At 44.5% G+C, this 22,767-nt stretch overlaps 1 protein-coding gene across 1 annotated transcript in view; it reads left to right on the plus strand.

Moving 5' to 3' along the window:
- LOC144164102 (uncharacterized) overlaps nt 1–22,767 on the plus strand; it is an 86,460-nt gene that overhangs the window by 42,350 nt on the left and 21,343 nt on the right. Inside the window, exons 3-5 of the mRNA XM_077694658.1 lie at nt 6,926–7,000; nt 12,256–12,304; nt 14,653–14,834. Of these exons, the coding sequence (XP_077550784.1) occupies nt 6,926–7,000; nt 12,256–12,304; nt 14,653–14,834 (306 nt within the window). The remainder of the gene's footprint in view (nt 1–6,925; nt 7,001–12,255; nt 12,305–14,652; nt 14,835–22,767) is intronic.

Consider the following 22,767-nt stretch of genomic DNA (forward strand, 5'->3'; position numbering starts at 1 on the left):
ACGGATGTGTTGACCCCTTATGTTGTTAGAATAATAACCTAGGCATATAGCGCTTCAATGCAAGAATTCTGGCGGTTGCCTAACATTTTATCACAAAGAGAAAAATTTCCCCGCATTTCCCGAGGGGGAGAATGTGAAAGTGCGAATGCACGGTTGTCGGCCCGCTTGCGGCGCTTGCGCTCGGCCCCCGCAGCCCACCGACTCGCCGCCTTCTCTTCCATCTCTTCCATCGGGTTTGTAGTATCACTTTTACACCACGCAGTTATCAAGCCGCTATAACGCCGCTGAGTCGCCAACGCACGCCGCTGACGACGTAGTTTGAATGCGTTAAAGATATAGGGCGCGTTCTGACACCGATATCAGCGTCGCGTCCATGGCTTATTCGGTAGAGCGTCGGGCTGCGGCCCGCAAAGTCCTCGGATCGAAACCTGGCGCCGGATGCTGTTTCTTTCTTAAATATAGAGGAGCGCTGCGGACGCCGACGCCGCCGCCGCCGACGCCGGCGGTGGATGGTTTGGGGTCGCTTATTCGCACTCAAAAAAAAATCTAAAATGCGACGTTCTAATGAATTGCTTGCTGAACCACAGCGCCAGCGAACAAGACAGACGAAAGCAAGAGGACTAAAACGCTAAACAGTTAACGCAACAGGGCAGTTGCTGGTTTTCCGGTGTAGTGGTACGGCACAGAGCATCTTGTTCTACTCAAGATTGCCTACTTGCATATAACGGACCTCAATATCAGTGATCTGGGACATATACAAAATAAGGAGCGTCATTCGTTTTTAATACGAATGCATTATGGGCCACAACCGTAGGAAATCCCAGTGTTTCTGGCTGCACGCGGCTGAAAATTATAAGTGAAACAAAATGAGCATAAAAATGACCTGTGAACAACGATATTCAATCAAGGGCCTCATAATGTTCCATGTGCAGCAAATTGAACATACAATTGACCTGTGAATTATGAAATTCAACCCAGGGCCTGAGGCAATTCAACACTTCCTTTTTTTGTCTATTACTAGTTTCAGGAATCACTGAAAACTGTCCACGTCAGATAGCAACGGTTTTTACCAAGCTAGCGCAAGGCGTATAGAAAACAGTACCTCTAAACGACTTCACGACTTCACACACAAGGTCGGTGGTACATGGTTACATTTCTGCGTCACAGGAAAGTGGGGGGCACTCACGAAAATACAGTCTCGCAGATCTTCCTTCAACACACGAACACGATCCGCCGCGGTGGCTCAGTGGCTAATGCGCTGCGCTGCTGAGCGCAAGGTGGCTGGTTGGATTCTCGGCCGCGGTGGCCGCTTTTCTAATGGAGAGAAAGCCAACACCGCACGTGTGTATGTGATTTCGGCGCACATTAAAGAAAGCCAGGCGGTCAAAATTAATCCACAGCCCTCCGTGCTCTACGGCGCGCCTAATCAATCAAATCAACACTCCAACAAGGAGGAGCAACTAAAGGTTTCCACATTTCTTGGGATAGCGACAACATGAGAATCTTTTTAGGGCGATTTGCTGCCATTCTCAACCGCCATAAACAGCATACACTTGAGAAAATCCGTCCAAATTATCAGAGGAACGCCCCACAGGCCAGCGGTATCCAAACTGCGCAAAAATACATGTTTAACAGTTTAGGGCTTCTAAAACAACCAACAGCACTCTCCACAAGGCATAAAGAAGTCTCGAATATCTGTTTAAACAGGTAGCACACCACGTGAATCTGAAAAAACTTTGTCACATTCGGCAGAACAGTAACTGGTTTTGAACATTTGAAAATATTTTGTCGTGGGCTCATTTAAAACAAGGATTAGAGTACAGGAACTAAAAAAACATTTCAATGGGATCCTTACCAAACTTATCTTTCGATGCTGTCCTCCACCACTCGATAGAAAAACTCGAAACAAGATATTAGGTCGAAGAACATCCTTTCATGAAAATTCGGGAAGATCTCCGTAAAAGAATTACATGACGGATATAAATAGACGCGAAACTATGCCCAAAGTTATCTGAAGCACAGTGCGCAATACGGGGTGCAATACTAAAAACCAGTGAGTTTTAGTAGATCAAGTTAAATGTGATCCCCTTTCTTTGGACTAACTGAGAACGACATAAGCAATGGTCACTCAACGAGACTGGTGTGATATTCTACATCCATGAAACTGGTACAAGGTCAAGGAATGCATCAGCTCTATCAGACCTGGCACGACTCACGCTTCTAAACGTGGCAGAAAATATTGACCCTGTGCTTAAAACACAATTCAGAAGTCATCTAAAGCAAAACCCCTGACAATTTCCGTCAATGCAAATGTGCACCTTTAAAAAAACTAAGAACAGGTTGACTGATTGAGTGCCGAGCCCACAGAATTAAAATTGGAGAGCGCTTCACCGTTGTCTCTATGCGCCGAACGCGATAGTGTTATGGTAGTCTCCGGTGAGAGCGACGTCCGCGTGGGCGCCCGGCGCAAATATACGGCAGCGAATTTATCCCACCCGGATTAAGTGCGAGGGCACGGCAAGCTACGGCACATTACACCCTTGCGTTGACGTCATCGAAGTTTATTGCGGTATTTGCGAGTGGTGGAAACAGTCCCGTACTGTTCGCACGCCATCTGTCCAGGAAGCGCTTTACAATCCCAAAGATATGAGTGGCAGCCACTAGGTAGGTAGGGGTACGCCATTTTTGGCTCACGGTGATTTTTGGCTCACGGTCAATGCCACCGACGACGCCAGTTTTCGTGTGACATGGGTCCTTCACCCTGGGTGGTGCACTCTCCTAGCAATACAAAAACAAGTCAGACATGATGCGAAAACGGTTGAATGGTGAAAGAACGCTACCTCGCAATTACACTGCAAAGTTGGGTGCTTGCGCTGTACTGTCACTAATGGCTGCCCCCGCAGAACAGCAATCAGCGTATGTCACAGTCGAGCAACGCCGTCAGGACAACACCGCTGTCATCTACGATATTCCATCCCTTTTGGTACCCTTTATGTCAAAGGTCACGATGACGATGGCCACTTTTAACAGAGGAGCTGTTTAAGTTGGAGTTACAAACGTGCCTGGCGGCGCTAAAAAAAGTGGCGCAGCAAAGAGCAGGGCAGGAGAGAAATGCTAGGCCAAGACATGTGACGGGAAGTGGCGAGAAGGCAAGGCGTCGACTAGCAGGGGTGGAAAGTACGCGTCGCGGTTGAGACGTTCGGTTTGGGAGGCATGCATTGCGTATTGGCTCCGCTCAGTGGTGATGTAGACGGCGCCCTTTCATCATTCCGTGAATTGCAAAGGTAGCCAAATTTTTTGCACTCACTTTTCGCATTTGGTTCTGTATACAGCCCTATCGCATTGAAATAATATGTTTAAAGACTAGGAATGAGTCGGCACTACGTGTATTTGCGCCATTTGTGTGACGATAACATAAAATCAAACACAAAGATCCGCGCACACACGTTTGATGTCTAATTTTGAACTGTAACACTATATCTATGAAGAAATGAAAGTAAATTATGGTAAATGATGACGTGCCTACATCCTCAGGTAATAATACAATATTCTGTTTTTTGCCGGTTTGGTCAACGGGTATTTTTATGTTCTTAAGTCATTATTGTTAGTTCTTTTTTACATAACCAGTGTTTGCAATGTCTGCAATATTGTATTGCCACACTTCGTATATAATATCCCACTACGGGCTTTTAACGAAACAATAAATGACGATGATAATTCTAAATAACCCAGCAAACCACTAACATCTCTGCGACGTCCCAAAAAGATCCGAACGTCTATGTCCCAGCAGTATCTCTATTAGACATCCGTACAACGTGCAATATTTTAATGAAAATTTTTGGATGTTGACATAACGTTGCTGGTACCTTAATGTCGGACGTTCTTTCAACTTTGCTAAAGACGTACTCTCGATGTTGCTGCTGCTTCATTTGGGGACGGTATTTAGACATATTTTGCTGACGTTGTTCAGATGTTTCTGGTATGTCCGTTTTTTACTTCGAACATGTCTATCGCAGTTAAATTATTTTAGCTACATCTGCTACACTTTATTTTCAAACTTTCCGCAGCCGTACTGTACGGAAGTTACCGAGGGGTTTTGAATGTGTTTTGTAAGGGTTTTGTACCGAGGGGTTTTGTGCAAGTATTCTAATCCACCACTATTGTTTTTAACCTTTGACCTTCAAAACATTTGCCCAATACCGAGCCTCACGGAGAGAGGCAGGGACTTAGGGCAGAATTCGTTTAGAAGCGACGTTGCCAACGAGCCTTGTAAGGTTTTTTTCGATGGGTGGAGGGGGGGGGGGAAGGAGGGGCGGGGGTCATTGCCGTCAAATATGAACAAAATAAGATATGATGATGAACGAAGACTCAATTAGCACAACTTTACTTGCTACTTGATTTAACCTTGATGTTACGTACCGACTGCAGCTTCAGGCATTCAAAGTGTGAGCAAAGCAGACTTCGGGGCTGACTTGATACTGAGCTAACCGTCAAACGTCACTTGTAGGTTAAACGGCAAGGTACTCTGCCTTTTTTTGCCTTAAAAAGCAGTCGATGACACCCTCATTGCAAAAAAAAAAAAAAAATCCGTGAGACTTCGCTAAGATTCGAACCATAGACTGTCAAAACAACACAAGCACCTAAGCTCCAATCCACTCGACCACGCCAGGAAACAATGCGTGTGCCCAAGAATTTGGTACCTTAACAGAGGCTTCCAACGAATATTGTCGGGTGATTCGTTTTGGTCGTATTTGACAAATTTCGGCAGTGCTAACGCTTGTTTCTTCCCTTATTTAAGTCAAGAAAAGATATAAATATAGTGCCGGTAACCCAGCCCCATGAAATGCCTTCATCCTGAAGTGGACGTATGTAAGTTGTTGTGGATTATGGTGGGCGACACATACGTGAAATCGTGAACTGAATGCACATTGTTTTTGCTTTATTCGTTTTCTTTACGTTAGGGTGAGGTAATGTGAGAATCGTTTTTTGAAAAGCTCATCATTTTGGCTCGGATCATTTCACTTTGACAATCCGCGAACATTATTGAATATTCCAAGGAAAGTGAAAAGAATGACTGTTTCAGTTTTGCGAATGTAGAGCCAGGCAGCGGGAGCGGCTTTAAGGAACACTAGTTTATTGCGTCCTCCGACCGGCTAGCGTAATTCTGAGGATGATAATGATGTCATCGCCCGCGCTGCCCGTGGCCTGGCTGCTCGACTCGTTCCCCGATGTCGTCTTCTTCCGAACTAGATCACATCTCTTAGCAGCGATATTACTATGGCTTGTAGTCACGCTTACGAAGTGACAGTGCTTGAAATGTGACGCTAACATGATCAGATCTATGACAATATTCACACTTTCTCGTGAAAAGGGAGGAGTTTAGAGTGAGCAAGAGAAATGCGACAATCACTAAGGATTAAGAAATTGTTATAAACAGTACACAACATAGGTTGCTCAAACATTGCACTGCGACCGTGAACGACAGGTGTAATTTTGATGTTTGAATTTTCTTATTCCGGTTTTTATAACAACTCAAAGTTACGCTGTCTTGCTTTGAATATTGCATCACTAATTTTATGGTGGTGAATTCTGAGCGAGCTTACTGTGCACCAAAAACAGGTTTTAAAGAAATTTGCTGTCTACACAAAATTCTCATTTGTTTTTCTAGCTAATGATTAAGCTAGGCCCATATAGGTTCACCATATTTCCAGCACTGTTACCTATGTTGAGCAAATATTTCTTTATCTACAGAATAATAAGGGCCATATTATGCTTCCCGGTTGTACTCCTTCGGGAACAAACTTGAAGTCAATGGATCAGCTATATTCAGTAACACAAAAACCACGATGACTGAGAATTCCTAACAAAACAGTGTGTATAACGAATCAAAAAGTTTTTTAGTAGTCGATAAAATTTCGCATAAATATTACTTGATTAGATGATTTAAAACATAAATTTACAGGTGAAAAGGGCCGCCTTATCTCAAGGCCGTTCCGGAAGGTTTCGGCAAAGAGTGCTATCACCTGTCAATTTCCGGAAATTACGGGCTTTTATACCTAGAACTGACGGTGTGAAACCTAACATAAGGTCACAAGATAAGTGCTGAAAGCAACAAATATGTAGGACTCGATTAAGACAACGCGCTGACACAACAAGGCCCCTGCACCTGACGAAAAAATCATCAAATAGTTTCTGAAATGTCACTTCGCGATGTAGCCCGAAAATTTTTGCTTTGCTGTTCAGGACAGTGCATGCATTCTTCCCAAGCGATGCTACCCTATGTGATCCATTTTATTGTTTATAACGGCGCCCAGGGGCCCGCCTTTAATAGGGAATAACGCGCCTAAAGAATTTTTCCGCCCCAATCTACGTAACTTGGCTTTCGTTGAACAGACCCGGGTCGCGAGTTATAATGCGAGCGGCTATGCTAACTACGTTCAACGTATTATGAGGCGGGTACAGGTCACTTTCTTCATGCGTAGGCATCGGTGTTCCGAAGCCGGCGCAAAAGTAGACCGGCGGAGATAAGAATTTCGTCATAGAGTTGATGGGTGAAGAACACGCAGTTCTAGAACACAGATCAGTCAGAGAAGCTCAATTGCGCTGCTAACAAAAACGCCTTTGATGAAGCAAAATATTTTCCCCGGCATCACAGCTCTCGCCGTCTCGTGGCAAGGGAATGCCCGCTGCACTTTCTTGGCAAGAACGCGGTGCCGACAACCAACAACGGGCTAAACGAATGCACAATGTTTCGCCTAAAAAGAGGGCTGCTTAGTGCAACATCATTTTACAGAAGGTTATCATGAATCATTCCTAATGATGGCCTTTAGAATTGGAGAGAAATGCGCGTAACTGGCAACCTGTCTTTATACTTTCAATTTAAAACAATTCAAAGAAACTGTTCTTGCTCTTTTTTTCTTCACAGTGTTGGCGAGCCTGCGAGATTTTCGAGGCCGATTTCTCTCTGTGGGGTCGCATGTGCCAACTGCACAGCTTTTGTGTAAGTATGCTAGCACCTCCAGTAGTGCAAGTTTGATTGTGTTCTAGGACGCAGCCCTGTAGTCCAGTCCGGAAAGGTCGTGCTGAATTCATAACACTGATGCAGCAAGCGAATTGGATCAATGAAGAGTAGAAGCTGTCCAATGCCGTTTTCGCGTGAGATTTGGTGAGTCTGGGCAAAAGCATTTCATCGCAGGTCTCGAAGGGGATGATTTTGTTGCACGCTCTAAAAAGGGGGTTGGTGTTTTCTAAAAATGTGGGATATTGCACATGATGTGCCATGGTTTTGTTACTATGACCCGCTGAGGACAGCGGAGTGAAGCATGTCCAACCTTTTGGAGTTGAGCCTCTTAGAACGCAGCCAGCAGAAACTAGGTTTTAAATATGGAATCCATATCGTGGTAGGCCGCAGGGCAAATGGTTGGTGAATGTAAGGCAGCACCAGAATTGTGATCTGCGGAAACAAATCTGCATTCAAATGCACATTGTGCTGTAAAACCAGTGGGTGCGCTGTCATATTCAAGCAAATCTGTCCTTTTGTGTTTAGAAATGCCAACATGTACTGAGATCTACTGGAAAGATACAAAACAGCACAGGTTTTTTTTTTTTTCAAACAATTTAGTCCTGCAGCAAACTTGTTACGTACGTACTTATGTATATTACTTGTTACGTTTATAAAGTAGGCAAGAATTGAAGCTTCCTTGAGCATCAGAACTCAATATTTCAGCAGCGTCTTTTATTTTCGGATAATTAGCATCTGTGAGCTACTGTGTGAATCACATTATGGAGTCAACGACTGCTAGAGAGAGAGAGAGAGAGAGAGAGAGAGAGAGAGAGAGAGAGAGAGAGAGAGAGAGAGAGAGAGAGAGAGAGAGAGAGAGAGAGAGAGAGGGGGGGGGAAACGTTTATTGAAACAGCTGGGACGGGGTAGGGGAGAAAAAGTTAGGAACTGTGGGTGGTCATCCTACTCCGGTAGGCCGCGTGCCGCGGTAGGTAGCCATCCTCGCCCGAGATCGGGGCCTCCTGGTCTTCAAGCTAGTAGCTCTGCAACGTGCACCCCACTGCTCAAGGGTAGGGGATCTGGGTGGTGGACATCGAAAAATAGTGGAAGCACAACCCAGCGAGCCGGCCTAGTCGGAAGCGATTCATGGCTACGATTTCGCTCTTCCTTGAGTTTCCTAAGTAGTCCTTATCTGCTTTGCGCATTGTAGAAATGAAGCACAACCCCTGTAGCCCTCTACTAAATTTCGGTGCTCATGCGTCTCCTGTGTGTACGTGCTTTCCACAGTGGTTTTCACAGTTGGTTTTCACAGTGTACTTTAACGCGAGACATTTCTCCCCTGTAATGTGTATCGTGCGATTCAGTTTTACATAGAGCCTATGGTACGACCACATAACATTTTTTTCATCCCACCTTGTAAATACGTGTAGTACTTCGGGGAATGCAGTAGTGTGCGAAGCGCGTTCGTTACCTTAGCGAACAAAAAAAATTCGCTTTTAATATACGTGCAACGTGTTTCAGCAACGTGTTGAAGTGTAAGAAAAGAGGTTAGAGGTTTTTGCGAATAGAGGGTGCCATTTGACCAAACCTTGGCTATCAGCTGTAGGTTTAAGACCCGTGTGTACCTTCAGTCCTTCGGAGCTATGTGCCGAAGACACTCATGCTAGTTCTCGCTATGGAAAAAAAAAACAGCATTGTTTGTAGCTTCCGGTCCACTAAAGAGGCATAGTGCAGCTTCAGTATTTGGGTAGGGTGGCTTTCTCAAGCTGTTTTGGTCAGTCGTACATCTTCCTCAATTCTTGGAGCACAAGGTTGCGCTATCCTGTCCACAGCAAACATCCAGGCATTTCTTAGGTCCACACTGATCCGTAGAAATCGACAAGGGCAAGTGCCGGAATTAGGATTGGTTCAAACTAAGATGTCCAAACTTGTCATCCTGCTAAGCGGCCGCTCCAAAATGTGAAGAAATACATTTATGTTGACAGGCCGGAACTCTCGATTCAAGGTGAGTGAAGTTGTTCGCTGGCTGATGACTGGCTTATGAGACGAAGAAAACGGTCTCAACAAAATTGGCCGCGTATCACTAACTTCGCTGTCAAAAGACGATAGTCTCTGCCGCCCGTGCCACGTGAATGCCTGTCTTCTCTGTCCCGATCAACTCCCACGCTCTCCTCTTCTCGTCTTGCTCCTCTCGCAATAAACACAGTAGTGGTTTTCTAAAGTCAGCTCCATTTTCGGGAGTTGCACTTCTCACACCGTCTACTGAAACCATTTGTTAGAGTAGACTGTTGGAAGCCGCCCCTCATGGGGCGCCACCGTGAACTTTTTGAAATTTGGGGTCAAAACATCCTCTTCTACGGGTATTGTTTTATTTTGTCGCAAAAATCGAGCAGCCATGTATTTAAAAAAAAACTCCATATGGTACTTTTTTTCCTTTTATGTTGCCTCAAATACGCCGAATGTATTTTTTTTTGCTCAACAATGTCGACCATGAGGGTAAATATGGAGCATGAACAATTGTACCAGATGTAGTAGTATAGAAATATTTCGCCTATATAAACGTTTCGCTCAATAATTCTTTAGCATTTGGCAGCGCGGCTGCATGGGCGGAAGCAAACACACAGGCCAGAATTTTCCCGTTTGAGTATCCTGAGAAGCACTGTCCTCTCTATAGTTCAGTTTGATGGAATACCGCCCTGTCAAGCAAAATCGTGTTTGTAAGAATAAAACATAGGTCACTGACGTAGTCAAAAGAGCCGTTTGACGGGTACCGTGTTCACGATGAGCATGGGTCGCGGAAGACGAAGCTATATATTGGGCACTATGCGGTGTAATGAGTCCGCATAGTTATGGTACCTATTGTCGTTCATTCTGTTGGGAATGTCGGCGTCGTCTTAATGATGAGGGGTTCAAACAGCAATCGAGAAGTTAGATTACGCGCCGTTATCAGTGCTTTCACCTTGTTCCAGTAGACCACGTGTCCCGTCCTCTCAGACGGCTCCTCCAGTGCGCTTGTTTTTGCTTGGCCAATTTTCACGTCGTTCCGTTGCTGTGTTAGTCATCTGTACAGAGTACCTGTTCCGCCAATGTACAACAATTTACTTTCGCCTCACAGAATCTTTTACACAACGCCTGGAAGCTTGCAGCGTAAGCCGGGGTCTTTTACATTGACATGGCCAGAACAAAGCTTGCCTGTGGGCACATGCGCGATATGCATACAGAGTTTCTTGAAAATGCGTGCGAGGGCTTTACTGATGTGTGCGATGTAATGAATCGCAGTGCGTTTCACGCAGTCCTTGTGGAGGCTTCTGCCTGCTCATCTCGTTGTGGATTCAGGCTGGTCGCCCTCTTTGCTTGTTTTCCAATAAAATGCTTTCGGTTGAGATTCCGTTGCAGGTCTGCCTCGATCATCTTCATTTCTTTCCTCGGGCTCTCCGGGTCAGAGAACGTGCGTTTTGCTCTGTTGACAAGTCACATCATCACTGATCGTTTATAGAACACGGTGTGCATCAACTGAAAGCTCAGGTACCTCCCGGAGTGCGTAGGTTTCCTGTATATGCTGAACGACAGCACACTCGGGGAACGTTTTTGGAGCTTGTCCAAAAAGGAAATAGATCCATTGGATCCCTCTTCCACGATAAAGTTGATCGAAGCTTCTGCATCATTGACATGCTGGAGGAAGCGCCGAGCGTGCAGCTTGTCCATGACGCGGAAGTAGTCGTCGACGTACCGTACCAAAGATTGGGCTGGGTTTTGAATAATTCCAATGCTCGCTCTTCAATCTCGTCAAATCGTCAAATTTGCGGTTGTGATCGAGATGGATGCCCCTATCGCCGTCCCAAACGTCTGCTTGTAGGTGTTACCTTTATACGTAAAATACGTATTCATTAGACCGAAATGGAGGAACCTGCAAAGCTTGGCGGCATCAAGCGGAGTGCGGTCAGGAAGCTTTCATTCAATTCTAAACGTTATCAGACGGTTTAGACTGCCAGCTCGACCGGAATCCTTGTGAACACGAAACACACACAGAGTGAAACCAGAACGTAGTCATCTTCGAGCACTATGCCCTGCAACTTCCAAATAAAGTCTACCGAGTTTCTTACTTGTGTACATGTGTTTCCCACCAGCGGGGCCGAAGCCTTGTGCAGGAAGCGGGACAACTGGAGAAAAGGGGATCGCGTAAAATCCACAATTGGACGTGACGGGGTTCCATCCTTGTGAATATTGGGTAGTCTTTAAATTGCAGGCACCGACCCGCTCGGACAGAGATGATAGTATAGGGTTTTTTTCGATGGCGGAAGGCCACTGAATATCTCGTAGAGTAGTTTCTTCAATTCCTTTTGTATAATCGAGGTCGGATTATTGGGATCTCTGGAGTGCGTCGTAGCGTCAACCAGTAGTGCCGACCACTCGTTCTCGTATGCATAGCCGTCAAAGGCGAATGTAACATTTCCTATGTCACCGGAAGAAATACCTACGTTCGACAGAAGAACCTGAGCGGCCTTCGGTTCCGCTCTAGTGATGGCCTGTGCATCCTTTGATTCAAATAATCTGGAAAGAATAATGATGGCGCTTGTGCGTACTTCATCTTGTACGTGTTTCTCGAGTAGTTTACGGCGCTTTGGAAAGCGCACATCATCCTACGGGCATCCGGTGACTTTGAGACGTTTTCTGAATTCGACTTGGACAGGGATTTATGTTTTATTGTTGCAAATTGTCCCCTTCAAAATTTATTTTTTAAATATAAATTAAATTCAAAGTAATGGTATCCTCACAAGGCACAAATAATATTACTGGGAATATTTTATATTTTAGTGTATTTGGACACTATTTGATTTCTTGTGCGTGTACAAAATATGTGTATAGAATGTTACGTTATTCGTGTTCAAGTGAAATATAAGAGCTTACAGATTAGGCTTAACACATCATGTTGAAGCGCGGTGAAAACACGATACCTACATCCCTAAGAAGCTACTGCTTAGTAATGCGTATAGAGGGTAATGCCTATAGGGCTGCTTCTGCATTCCATATTTAACCTTCACTGAGTAGATGTCATTCTGTGGTAACCAAATGCGAATGAGGTTAATGTGTGAATGTAGAAGGAGAAAGCGGCGCAAACAATGTTTTCGAGTATGGATACGCGCAATGACGCTATACCGATGCATGCATTTAGACTAATACTTGCGACGACACTGCGACAGTGTTGCTCCATGAAATATGTTAAAATTTTTGCCGGTTTTCCAATACTTTTGCAGCTAGCTGGGTGCCAAGTAGCCTGCACATTCCATAAAAACAAGCCCAAAGGTGAGCATTGCTTCTTCCGTAAAATACCTAGAAATTCATATTCCAGGTAATATTTCTGTAAACCTTATTAAATAATAGTACCTAACTCTTTACTTATGCGTCATACTGTCCTATTGCTTACCGAAACAATGTTTGGAGTTAGTGCAATATCCTAAGCTCTCTTCATTTGCAAATAAGCCTGTATATTCCTCTACAGAAAAAAAAAAAAACATTGTTACAGAAATAAGTCACCAATGCGTTCAGAATCACCAATCTACCCGGGACCCATTCATCGGAGTTAGGACTTTAAAATGGCCTTGTTCACGGACACTTCGTGTTAAATGTTCAAATTTGTTTTGGTTGATTTTTTGCAAGGAGGCGGAGAAAAGCAGAACTGCTTACTTTTACTAAGCCTAGACAGACCATCGTGTGTTTAAAAAGTGCGTAAAATGCTACCTTTGTGAGGCCGATTTCACAGAGACTGGAACTATAGCCCTTCATAATAATACAAGATGCTTCCATTCTTTAACACCGGATTTCTTTTCTTAGACCTAGGGGAATGCCTCATGAGTAGTGCATTAACATATAGTAGTGAAGCAGACTATAGATGGTTCAGTTCATAGCGTAGCGGCTGTAACGCATGCTTTGGAATTGGTAGACAAATTTCCAAACTTTTTTGTTGTTGACCATTTTTTTGTAACTCCTATGTCGCGTGACCTGCGAAGCCTGACGCTGTGAGTATCAGGACATTGCAAAAAAATTAAACCCCGTTCCACCCAGTGCAAAATCTGCAAAAACGGTACAGCTGTGGTTCTCTTGTGTCCACTCAAACGTCAGCGGCCGCTCGCCTGACAATGCCAGCGCCGTCGCCGTGCAAATTCTACGGTTCCAGCGAAGGAGTCAGCAGATAAACGTCAGCGTAGGGAGGCTCGCTCCGCTTGAAAAAGGGAGAGAAAACCGCATTTGCGAGACCACGGTGCCCTCTATCGGTTGATCAGGGAACCTGACAATCTTGCGTGACGCACGACCTACAGCAGACGCACGAAAAGGCTCCACAACAGCTCCGCTCTTAAAACTTGATCACGAGAGCTGTAGATTCCGCACCAAGAACTAAAACCACAAGCAGGAAGTTGACGGGTCCTCGGGCTAATGCTATTTCGCAATGCTGAAGGGAGAGAGACAGAGCGAGGGAGAAAAAGAGAGGAAGATAAAGTGAGGGAAAGAAAGAGAGAAAACTAAATTACTGGAAATCGTAGTTAGGAGGGGGTGGTGACCTGTAGTTCCAGCTTACCGGTGACCAAGGCAACCCGTTCCATCAGACATTTCTGCGTCTGCTGGGGTGAGCTACGTAGCGCCGGCTTCCATTGCTAGGTTATACGGATTAAGGAGGAGAGATCGTTTTTACATGCCAACATGGTATGAATGATGGTGTCCTTCAAGACCAATGTAGGGCAGTTGCGAACACGAATTACTGGAGCTGTAACGTCATAGCAAAGGTGGTGATATTTTATTAGGGATTGAATTGCCGTTTCCCTTTTCGGAAACAGTACTGAAGTTTAAGTTTGATGCGTCAATACCTGCCTTATTATACGGACGTACGCAAACGCGTCACAACGCTTCAATTCCTTATAAGAAATTGAATGTACACATAGTAATAAAACACTCGAGGAATGTCCTTTCCTCGAGTGTTTTATGCCGTCTTTGGTCGTCTTTCTGAAGCTGTGCGTTTTACGTTTCCCAACAAGAGTGCGGGCCCTGACACCTACGGCCCCACATTTATTGCATCATTCATTTTTCCAGAGCGACAAAGAAGTCGTAAAATGTTTGCTGCTTTTGCCGGCTTCCATTTCCTTAGATGTGACAACTGCTTAATTTTAGGCAATCGGTAAGGCTGACAAAGTTTTCCGTGGGCTACACTTATTACTGCCGTTGTTCATTACGAGAGTTTCAATTAAAATTCCATTCCGTAATTTAGGCTCTGGAAATAATATAAACCTCCTGATCCTTCAAAGTGCGCCCAAATACGTGCCATTACCTTTTTGTATTTATTCTCAGCAAGTAATTCCCTGCAAACGAGGGAGCCGCCTGTTATCAGGAATACAACACCTTAGCCACTGAGCAGTCGGCACTGGTTACTCTCCGAAATATAGCCACTGTGGACTGCTGGATTTTTTGCAAGGGTAAATCTTTTTTGCCATTTTTTTCCTTGTTGCTTCTACAAGGCAGGATCGGCAGGTGATTATTGTGTTGCTTGTAGCGTTTATTTTTCAGTATTTAGGAAAGAAACCATTTTAGCGTCATGGTAGATATATAAACAATGTGATTGCTACAAATGGCTTGCTCCTGTCTGAGTCACCACATCTGTGCAGTGTATAGGACTCCTCGGGACGGATTCCGTCAGCCACCTCGGTTCCAGTTGCTCAAGAGGGACTGCGTGGTTACTTGGAACAGACCAATGGCACACAACGGTGGGGTCGTGCGAGAACCGCTGGTGTACGTGCTAGTAATCAAGCATCACCTGCCGGGATCACTTTGGGAAGATCTAGTTCAGGTGAGGGTGGTTTAAATATTTCCACCTCTCTTGAGAATACTTTCACTGAAGGGTGTTAGTGTCTTTTCGCTGTAGTTTGTTGTGGAAATGTGTAGGATGACATCAGACACAAAATGTCGTGAAGGTATGGTTGTATTACAACCATTACAAAGCATTACAAAAAGCCAGCGGAAGCCAAATGAAACACATGTTTCAAAACTGAAATAAAAAACGGATCTGTGTCTTGTCGTCACTGCTGGTTTCAGTTGCAGTTATAATTTCTTACACCACTCGATGTAGTTACATGATCACAGCAGCACTTCAACTTGTTCTGAAGTCATTTGGGTAAGTTTTGAGCGTTTCGTGGTGGGATGCTTTCAGGAGGTACTGCGGCTCTAATCCCAGGTGGACAGAGGAAGTTGTCTGAGAAGAAGACACTGTAGCAACGGAACGTTTTGATTTTTCGTCGTAGAAATCCGCATCTAATTCCAATCTACCTGTCTTTATATCCCCAAGCCTTCGTTAGGTGAGGGCCGAACAGGCGGGCACGAACGACACTACAGCGACGCAGAAGATGACGTCAGTGCGCACAGGGCCTGCGGAGTGGGGCAGCTCAGTGGACATCCGGAGTGTTTTTTTGGTGGACAGGTGATGTGTGTATGTGCAAATGCGCGACCACCACAGTAAGCAACAACGCGTTGACGCAGCTGATTGCGGTTGTTTATGTAGATTTCTGCGCTTGACTCCATTCGCATAGCGCTATAGCATATGTAGTGGTGCAAGCGCGTTCGGAAGGGGCTTATGGCACTTCCAACATACCCACAACAGCTCATCCTCTGGGATTTATCCAATCTTCGTGAATTATTTTCGGCGTCGGAAGTGTTTTCTCGCGTAGAGCTCAAGTGGATATTTGAACAATAGAACACGTCCAACAAACGGGTTGTCTTGGAAATAATTACCAGCGGGTGTTCCTTACAAATTTTGTTGCGGTGTTGTGCAGAAGACAATATACTGATGGGACATGACTCAGCAGCACTAAAACACAATTTTACATTTTTTAACATTTTACATTTTTACACAATTTCACAATTTTTAGTACATTTTATGTGTTCAATAACTATTGCAATTTGCTGGAAGATGGCAAACAGAAAAACGTTGCAGCCCATTTAGCGCTCGCCCACTCAGTCAGTATGATTTAGAGTTTTTAATTATCATCAGGGGTGTAGTTTTAATTATTTTATTTTTTGTCCGCCGCATGGCGAAAACTTGTTGCTTACTAGAGTTTTGATTTAGTGTTGATGGTTTAGCATGGTTGATGTGTTCAATCTTGTTAGAAAGCAAAAATAAACTAACAGTTGTTGCAACCCCTTGCTTTTTTTCAAGCGTAGATGAAGCTGTGTCATGTGTCCTGGGGTCAAGATTCCGCGGTTTAACTACTTTCCTCAAGAATATTTACTTCTCGGCCATCAGTACCACTGCTAGACCCCACGCTTGCGCCGTATGGCAACCAACGTTAACTGCACATGGTAAGAGGGGCGATAAGACCAAAACACAAGAAGGTACACTTACACAGGCCTAACGCTCGTCCTGTGCAAGTGGCCCTTCTTGTGTCTCCGTTTACCGCGCCTTTTACCATGTCGAAGTCGTTTCATCAAATTGCCCACATTTTTGCTTTGGCTTACTTCACGCACGCCCAGCGACTGCTTTAAGCACTTCACGCACTCCCAAGATGCGACATGTCTCGTGGCGGGAGGCATTCGAGCTATAAGGAAGATCTGGTTACCTGTCTCCAGTGAACAATGGGATGGGGATTTGTTTCATATTTCACCTCCACAGTGTAGTGAGTGTTGATTCGCGACGCTTACTGCCATCATGCGGATCCCTAGGCGTATGAGCTGGCTACATCGACACGCCATGGCCCTGGAAATACCAACGTCTTTATACATTAGGATCATTGATGCTCGCTTTGAAATTGTCGTGACGAACACTTTCAGTGCTATGATTTTCAGCGTTAGCGCTCGGTGTGCACATAGCCACGTTGTAACTCTGCTTACATGCGTTGCTCCGGCAGCTGAATTTTGCTGCTGCGTATGGTCTCGTAGATAAGTACTCCACTACTGTGGTAACGCGGCGCTCTTTCTTTCTTCGTGAGGGCGATGGCTAGGCGAGTGGGGGGGTGCATATTAAGTGGATGGACCTCACTCACCGATTTTGTGATCACACAGTGAGAACAGTTCCGTTCTCAGTGTTCTGTTTTCAGAGCACACACATTTTTGCAGTGTCATCATTCAGCCTACATTAATGCATTCAGCAATCGAGGTCGGGTTGACACACCATGTCTCACAGCGGGCTAGCTCCTTGTCTCTTCTCGTGGCGTTTCTCCTTGCAGTAATCAAACGACAATATTCGTATGGAATGTTGTAAATTCTCGCATTCACAAAGCCGGTAACTGGAATGATCTTGTCGTACATAGCTTCTTAAATACGCCGTCAAAGAAAACAACTGTAATGATTCGATCAGCGGAATGTTGTCTGGGTAAAAGCGCCAAACATGCTGACACCAGACACTGCGAAGAAGTGACCGGTACCCGTAAAGGCTACGTGCGCGAAAACGTGTAATTTGCCCCGCCCTCTGTCTACCCGAATGTCGATTTATCTTGTCGTTCTTGCTTCGATGGGAAAACGGCAATCATGACGTGATGATTTCGTCCTTAATGTGACAATTTGTCAAAAAAGGCGCGGCTTAGCTGTTATCATTCTAGATTTTCAGAATTCCTGGGAACTTTTTATCGTGCGTAACGGAATGACTGCTGCTTCATGACATGCGGGTGAGTGGGTAGAACACTTCATGAATATAAAGTATCATAAGACAATGTGGGAAGTAAGAATTGTGGGTTAGGAGAAGTTTACTAAGCACACAGTGGCCACAGTTCCCTTAGTAGGGTCTTATTTACAAAGTGCTCACTGTGCGGTCATTGTCACAAAATGTGCAATGAAATTGTATGATCCCTGGCTCGTGTGATCCCTGGCTCGTGCTGCGATTTGTGTGCGATTCGGTGTACTTCACAACTATTCTTCAGCTCACGGGTTTTATGAAAGAGATTTTTTACGCTTTCGCCTTGTAAAGCTGGCGTACACCAACAGGTATAAAGGTTTGCAAAACGATCTATATGCCTTGAAATTTGCGGATATTTGTGCACCAGTTAGAATGCTCGGAACACAGGACAAGTTCCGAACTGAAAGGAAAACGCGTGGTGTTCCAACCATAATAAAGTACAAGTGGACAACGCTGCGAAGTCTGCACTGCACACGTGTCTGAAACCTTAGCCAACAGGCACAAGTGGCACTACCACTACGTTGCCCTGTATGGCTCTGTATGGCGCGTCTTTCACAACAGAATTGCTATAAACACTAACAAAAATTGACGCGCTTCTGCCTTCTTCGCTTCAAATGTCGATAAGGCATCCATCCCTTTGTGCCCCTCTCATCTTCCCCGCCCCTCCCCCTGGCAAATTCCTCATACTCGTCTTCCCTCTTTCTCCTCTCATGATAAATGAATGTTGGAGTTTCTAACTCGTGCTAGATTTTTCTGGTGTTCCGACTGTTTGCACGTCACCTGTCGGAGCCTTTCATTCCGGGTTTTTCCAAAAAAGCTGGAGGAGACATCCTCGATAGTGTTTTTTGGTATGTCACCTCTCACCGACAGGGCCTATAAGGCCTTTCTTATTAGTTACCCGCAAAACCAACCCGGCGTCAGTCTTTAATTTAGGAAACTCGGGGTACTTTCAGTAGGACGCACATGTTGCACGTCAATCATGCCTCATGTTTTCTTTCTTGTTAACGCGCTTTACATGTGAGAGGCCTGACACAAGTTTTAGCAGTTCGGAATGTTCTTGTCTGTATTTTATTCCCCAGTTCCCTATCACCTTTTGGCCGCTTGGCCATATCGAGTGGTGTAGATACAAAAAACAAATTTTTCGGGTCCTGGTAGCCGAAGGAAGACTTTCGTCCCTAAAACGACACGCGCATACCTCTTCGGAACTATACCAAACCGATTTGAATATAGCGTCCACCGATCCGCTCGGCAACCCTTCCTCTCAAACTAGCAGTATTTCGGCGCCATCTATGAAGGCATACTCCAACAAGTACCTTGCCGCGCTCCCTCGTGGCAGTTTTAAAGACGATATTGTTTCGCGGGCTACTTGAACGCAAGAAATTTGGTCTGTTTCTCCGGCCGTCCCTTGATTCAGGTTTCCGTACAAAAGTTAAATCTGTTGAACAAAACGACTATATATGCAAAACAAATTCGAAACTACTAACTTTGTTTGGACAGTTTACACTGTCAACATTGTTCAAAAACGCGTTACGGATACTTGTGGGAAAGCAATAATACAACTTCAAATAGCAGTGGTCTCGTATTTAAAAGAAAGACGCCAAGTAGTTTCTACGAAAGCAAACAAAAACAACACGGAAAACCATATTCTAACCCCCAAATTTAAAAAAAGGTCCTGGAGGAGCCTTGTGCTCGTTGTTCACAACAGTAAAAAATGTCTGAACAGAAGGCCTGGATAAGAGTGAGCGCAACAAAGTTTCGTTGAACTGGACAAAACTTCATTGTGCTTATTACGGGAGAGCATGTGCAGGAGGGGCACAGAGTGACAGGTGGGCGGGAACGAGAGGACTGGAAGTTACGTTGACTTCGAGGACATTTGCAGCAAAGCGAGTACGCACGCAGCCAAATTTTTTCTAGCCCTGTTAGGTTGCCCATTTACACCATGCCCTAGTGAGACTAAAGGAACTCAACATTCGATTGATTGATTGTGGTGTTTAACGCGCTGATGCAACGCAGGCGATGAGGCACGCCGTAGTGGAGGGCTCCGGATAAATTTTGACCACCTGGGGATCTTTAACGTGCGCCGGAATCTCGTATACACGGGCGGTTTTGCGTTTCGCCTCCATCAGAAAAGCGGCCGCTGCGGCCGGGAATCGAGCCGGGAATCGAGCCACTGAGCCACCGCGGCGGGTAACTCAACATTCGAACCGTACCCCTTAGTTTCGTAGCTTGGGACGGTACGAAACATGCGTTGCAGCGAGAAAAGGCAACGTTTGCGAAAATTGGTAACTTTCTCACTGAACAAAGCAAGTTTTGCTGCCACAAAAGCACTGAGGCTTCACTTTCGCGCGTGAAATACTAAGGCGAGAGACGTAGATAGCAAAGATACGCGCTCCTTCCAACTGAATTTTTTTTTAAAAAAACGACAGATATATAGGCACTGCCATACATATATCGTTTTAAAACGAGGCATATCTGGAAAACAGTCCTCTATAGGTCGGCTTGAAAATAAATTTTCATCCGAAGCAACACATGTCTCTGTTCTTTACGTCCTTAGGCTAAATATTTTACGCTTGTAACTTTTATCATAAAATAGAGACTATCTCGTACCAACACGTTGTTAAGAACTGATGGGGCTATAAAATGCTAAATATTTTTATAATTCACCTTCATGTCGACGTCAGTACCCGTTGAGGGAAAAAGGGTGCTTTAAAATAACTTGAGGCGGATTGAAATAAGTTTAGATAGATTAGGGTCCATGGTACAGGAAGCTGGGTGATGCAAAGTGTAAGGAAATAAACTTTATTAGTAACAACTTCCAAGTCTTATTCCAGGATAAGACGGTTTAGGTTGATAAACGGGGGCTGGGCTTGACTTATGTGGCTCAAGCTCGTTTAAGCAGAACTAAGACCAATTAAGCTGATTGAAATCAATGTGAGTACTTTTAAGGTACATATTAGAATAGGTTTCGTCGGGATAAAATGAATTAAGTAGTATCAAGGAAGGTATGCGGGTGGATATGTTTGGTAGAATGGAAAGGAACTAATTGAAATTGGGGTGTATTTAGCCGAATGAAGACATTAAACTGTACTTCTAGGGATTACAATAATTTCAATGGAATGAAGGTATATTTGAAGCTTGAAATGGTAAGGACACTATATATTACGTGGGAATGTTTTTTTATTATGGTTAATTTACGTGGACTAAGGTAAATGTAGGTGGTCAGCGCAGATCAGTATGATTGAGATGGGTTAGGAATAAATGTAACCTAAATTGGCCTGACATCCCCTAACTAATTCGTAGGCTTAACCCCACAGCATAATTCACCAGAAAACTAACCCGAACCTTAATGCCGTATTTAGTCTGTAGTAAACTACCTTGCCCTAGTCCCCGAACGTAACATTAAACCAGTGACCGTACCCCTAAACGCTGTCGCTGCAATGTTCAGAGTGCCTGCCAGAATTCTATAGCACGCGCTGCAATGTCGCGGCCCTGTACGACAAATGGATACGTGTACCGTCCCCCATCTCCGCGTTCTGTACAGGGGCGCTAGTCATCTAAATTCGCACGTCCAAACAGCCTTGAAATATGGTAGAAACAAATCCAACTACAAAAATATTCACCTATATTGTACAAAAATATAGATTTAAACGTATTTTTGTGCCTATAAAAAACACGTCATAATATAAGCCACTCTACCAGAGCCACCAGGTGCAGTATTGCGGAAAGTTGTTTTGCATATCGTGTGATAGCAACGCATTGAAACGGTGATGCTGCGGGAAGTGACGAGTTCGCACTTCGGTAGAAACTAAAAAGATTGCTACAGGTTAATTGAATACTTCTTTTACTATGGGATCACTTCGCAATCTTTTTTTAATTATCTAAAATAATGCTTTTAAGGAAAGTCACACATTTAAGCACTAATGCCAGAGTTTTATTAGGAAACCTATGCTACAGTTCTTAACAACGAGACAATTTTCGGTATTCCCTAAGGGACACATTTCAGCACTTTTACAAATTCCGAAAATTGTTTTATTGTTAGAATCTCTAGACGTGGGTAACTATATTCCAATCGCTCGGTTTAGTAATCAAGTCCGAATGCGAGGAATAATGTAATTATGAAGTACACTAGTACATAGAAATTTCTTTGGCTTTTTGCTCTTGTTCCTGGCCAGTGCAAATATAGTTATCCCACGCCTACTAAGCTACCGCCTAAAATATTTCCTTTGGCTCTACCATGTTCATTGAAAAGTTAATTTTGTTTTTCCCGTGTGAATGATCATGTTCACGGCAACTGCTTACGGGACAATTGCAAGGCCTAATGTAGTATAAGAAAGCGCAATCTATTTCACGGATCCTAATGTAGTGAGATATCAGAATGGATCATTTCGTGCATGATTTCTTGACTGGTCTTCAGTTTTCCTAGTGTGAGGTCGGTACTTTTGTCATGATGCGAAATCTTCTATGCCATTAAACAGCCGTGGCAAATAAATCCATGCGGTGCCTCAATCTGATTATGTACTTTGAAGGCAACAGCCTCGAATTAGTCAAACAAGTTCTTTGCTGCTACATCGAATTTGCGTCTCTTTCTTCTCATTGGTTTCTTGGTGTTTCGGCGCAAATTACTTTCACCGGCTTCTCTCAAGCTACACCGTGTCGGCGTTTGCTTTTTAGATGCGGAGCGTCTTATGATGGGGGGTATGTCCCGCGGCGTCGGCGGTGTTCCGGTGTCCGCACACCACCGTTTCTTGGCCAATCCCCCACGTGTGTACGTGCTATAGAAGAGGAACAACAACAACAACAACACCAACAACTCCGGTTATGCTTGCGCTTGACTCCGTGATTCTTCAGATGAAGTAGGATGGAAGCAACAGCACCGTCAGTTAGTGTGCTGACGAATTTAAGTGAGAGCATCAGCGCAAACACTAACAGCAATTACACCCAACTACAATCCACGGAACGTGTATCAATCTCGTCTTTAACAACTGCAAAGGCGACGACTACATACAACCGCTGCTACGAGATCCACTGACTGTGCACTTCAGCGACCATAAGGCCGTCATACTCAAATTAAGAAGACGTGCAAACCTAAATAAAGATCACTTCAATCTCGTCTCACTCG

Source organism: Haemaphysalis longicornis, unplaced genomic scaffold (assembly GCF_048455015.1).
Source record: "Haemaphysalis longicornis isolate Haplotype H1 unplaced genomic scaffold, Haemaphysalis longicornis Haplotype H1 scaffold_13, whole genome shotgun sequence".
NCBI lineage: Eukaryota > Metazoa > Arthropoda > Arachnida > Ixodida > Ixodidae > Haemaphysalis > Haemaphysalis longicornis.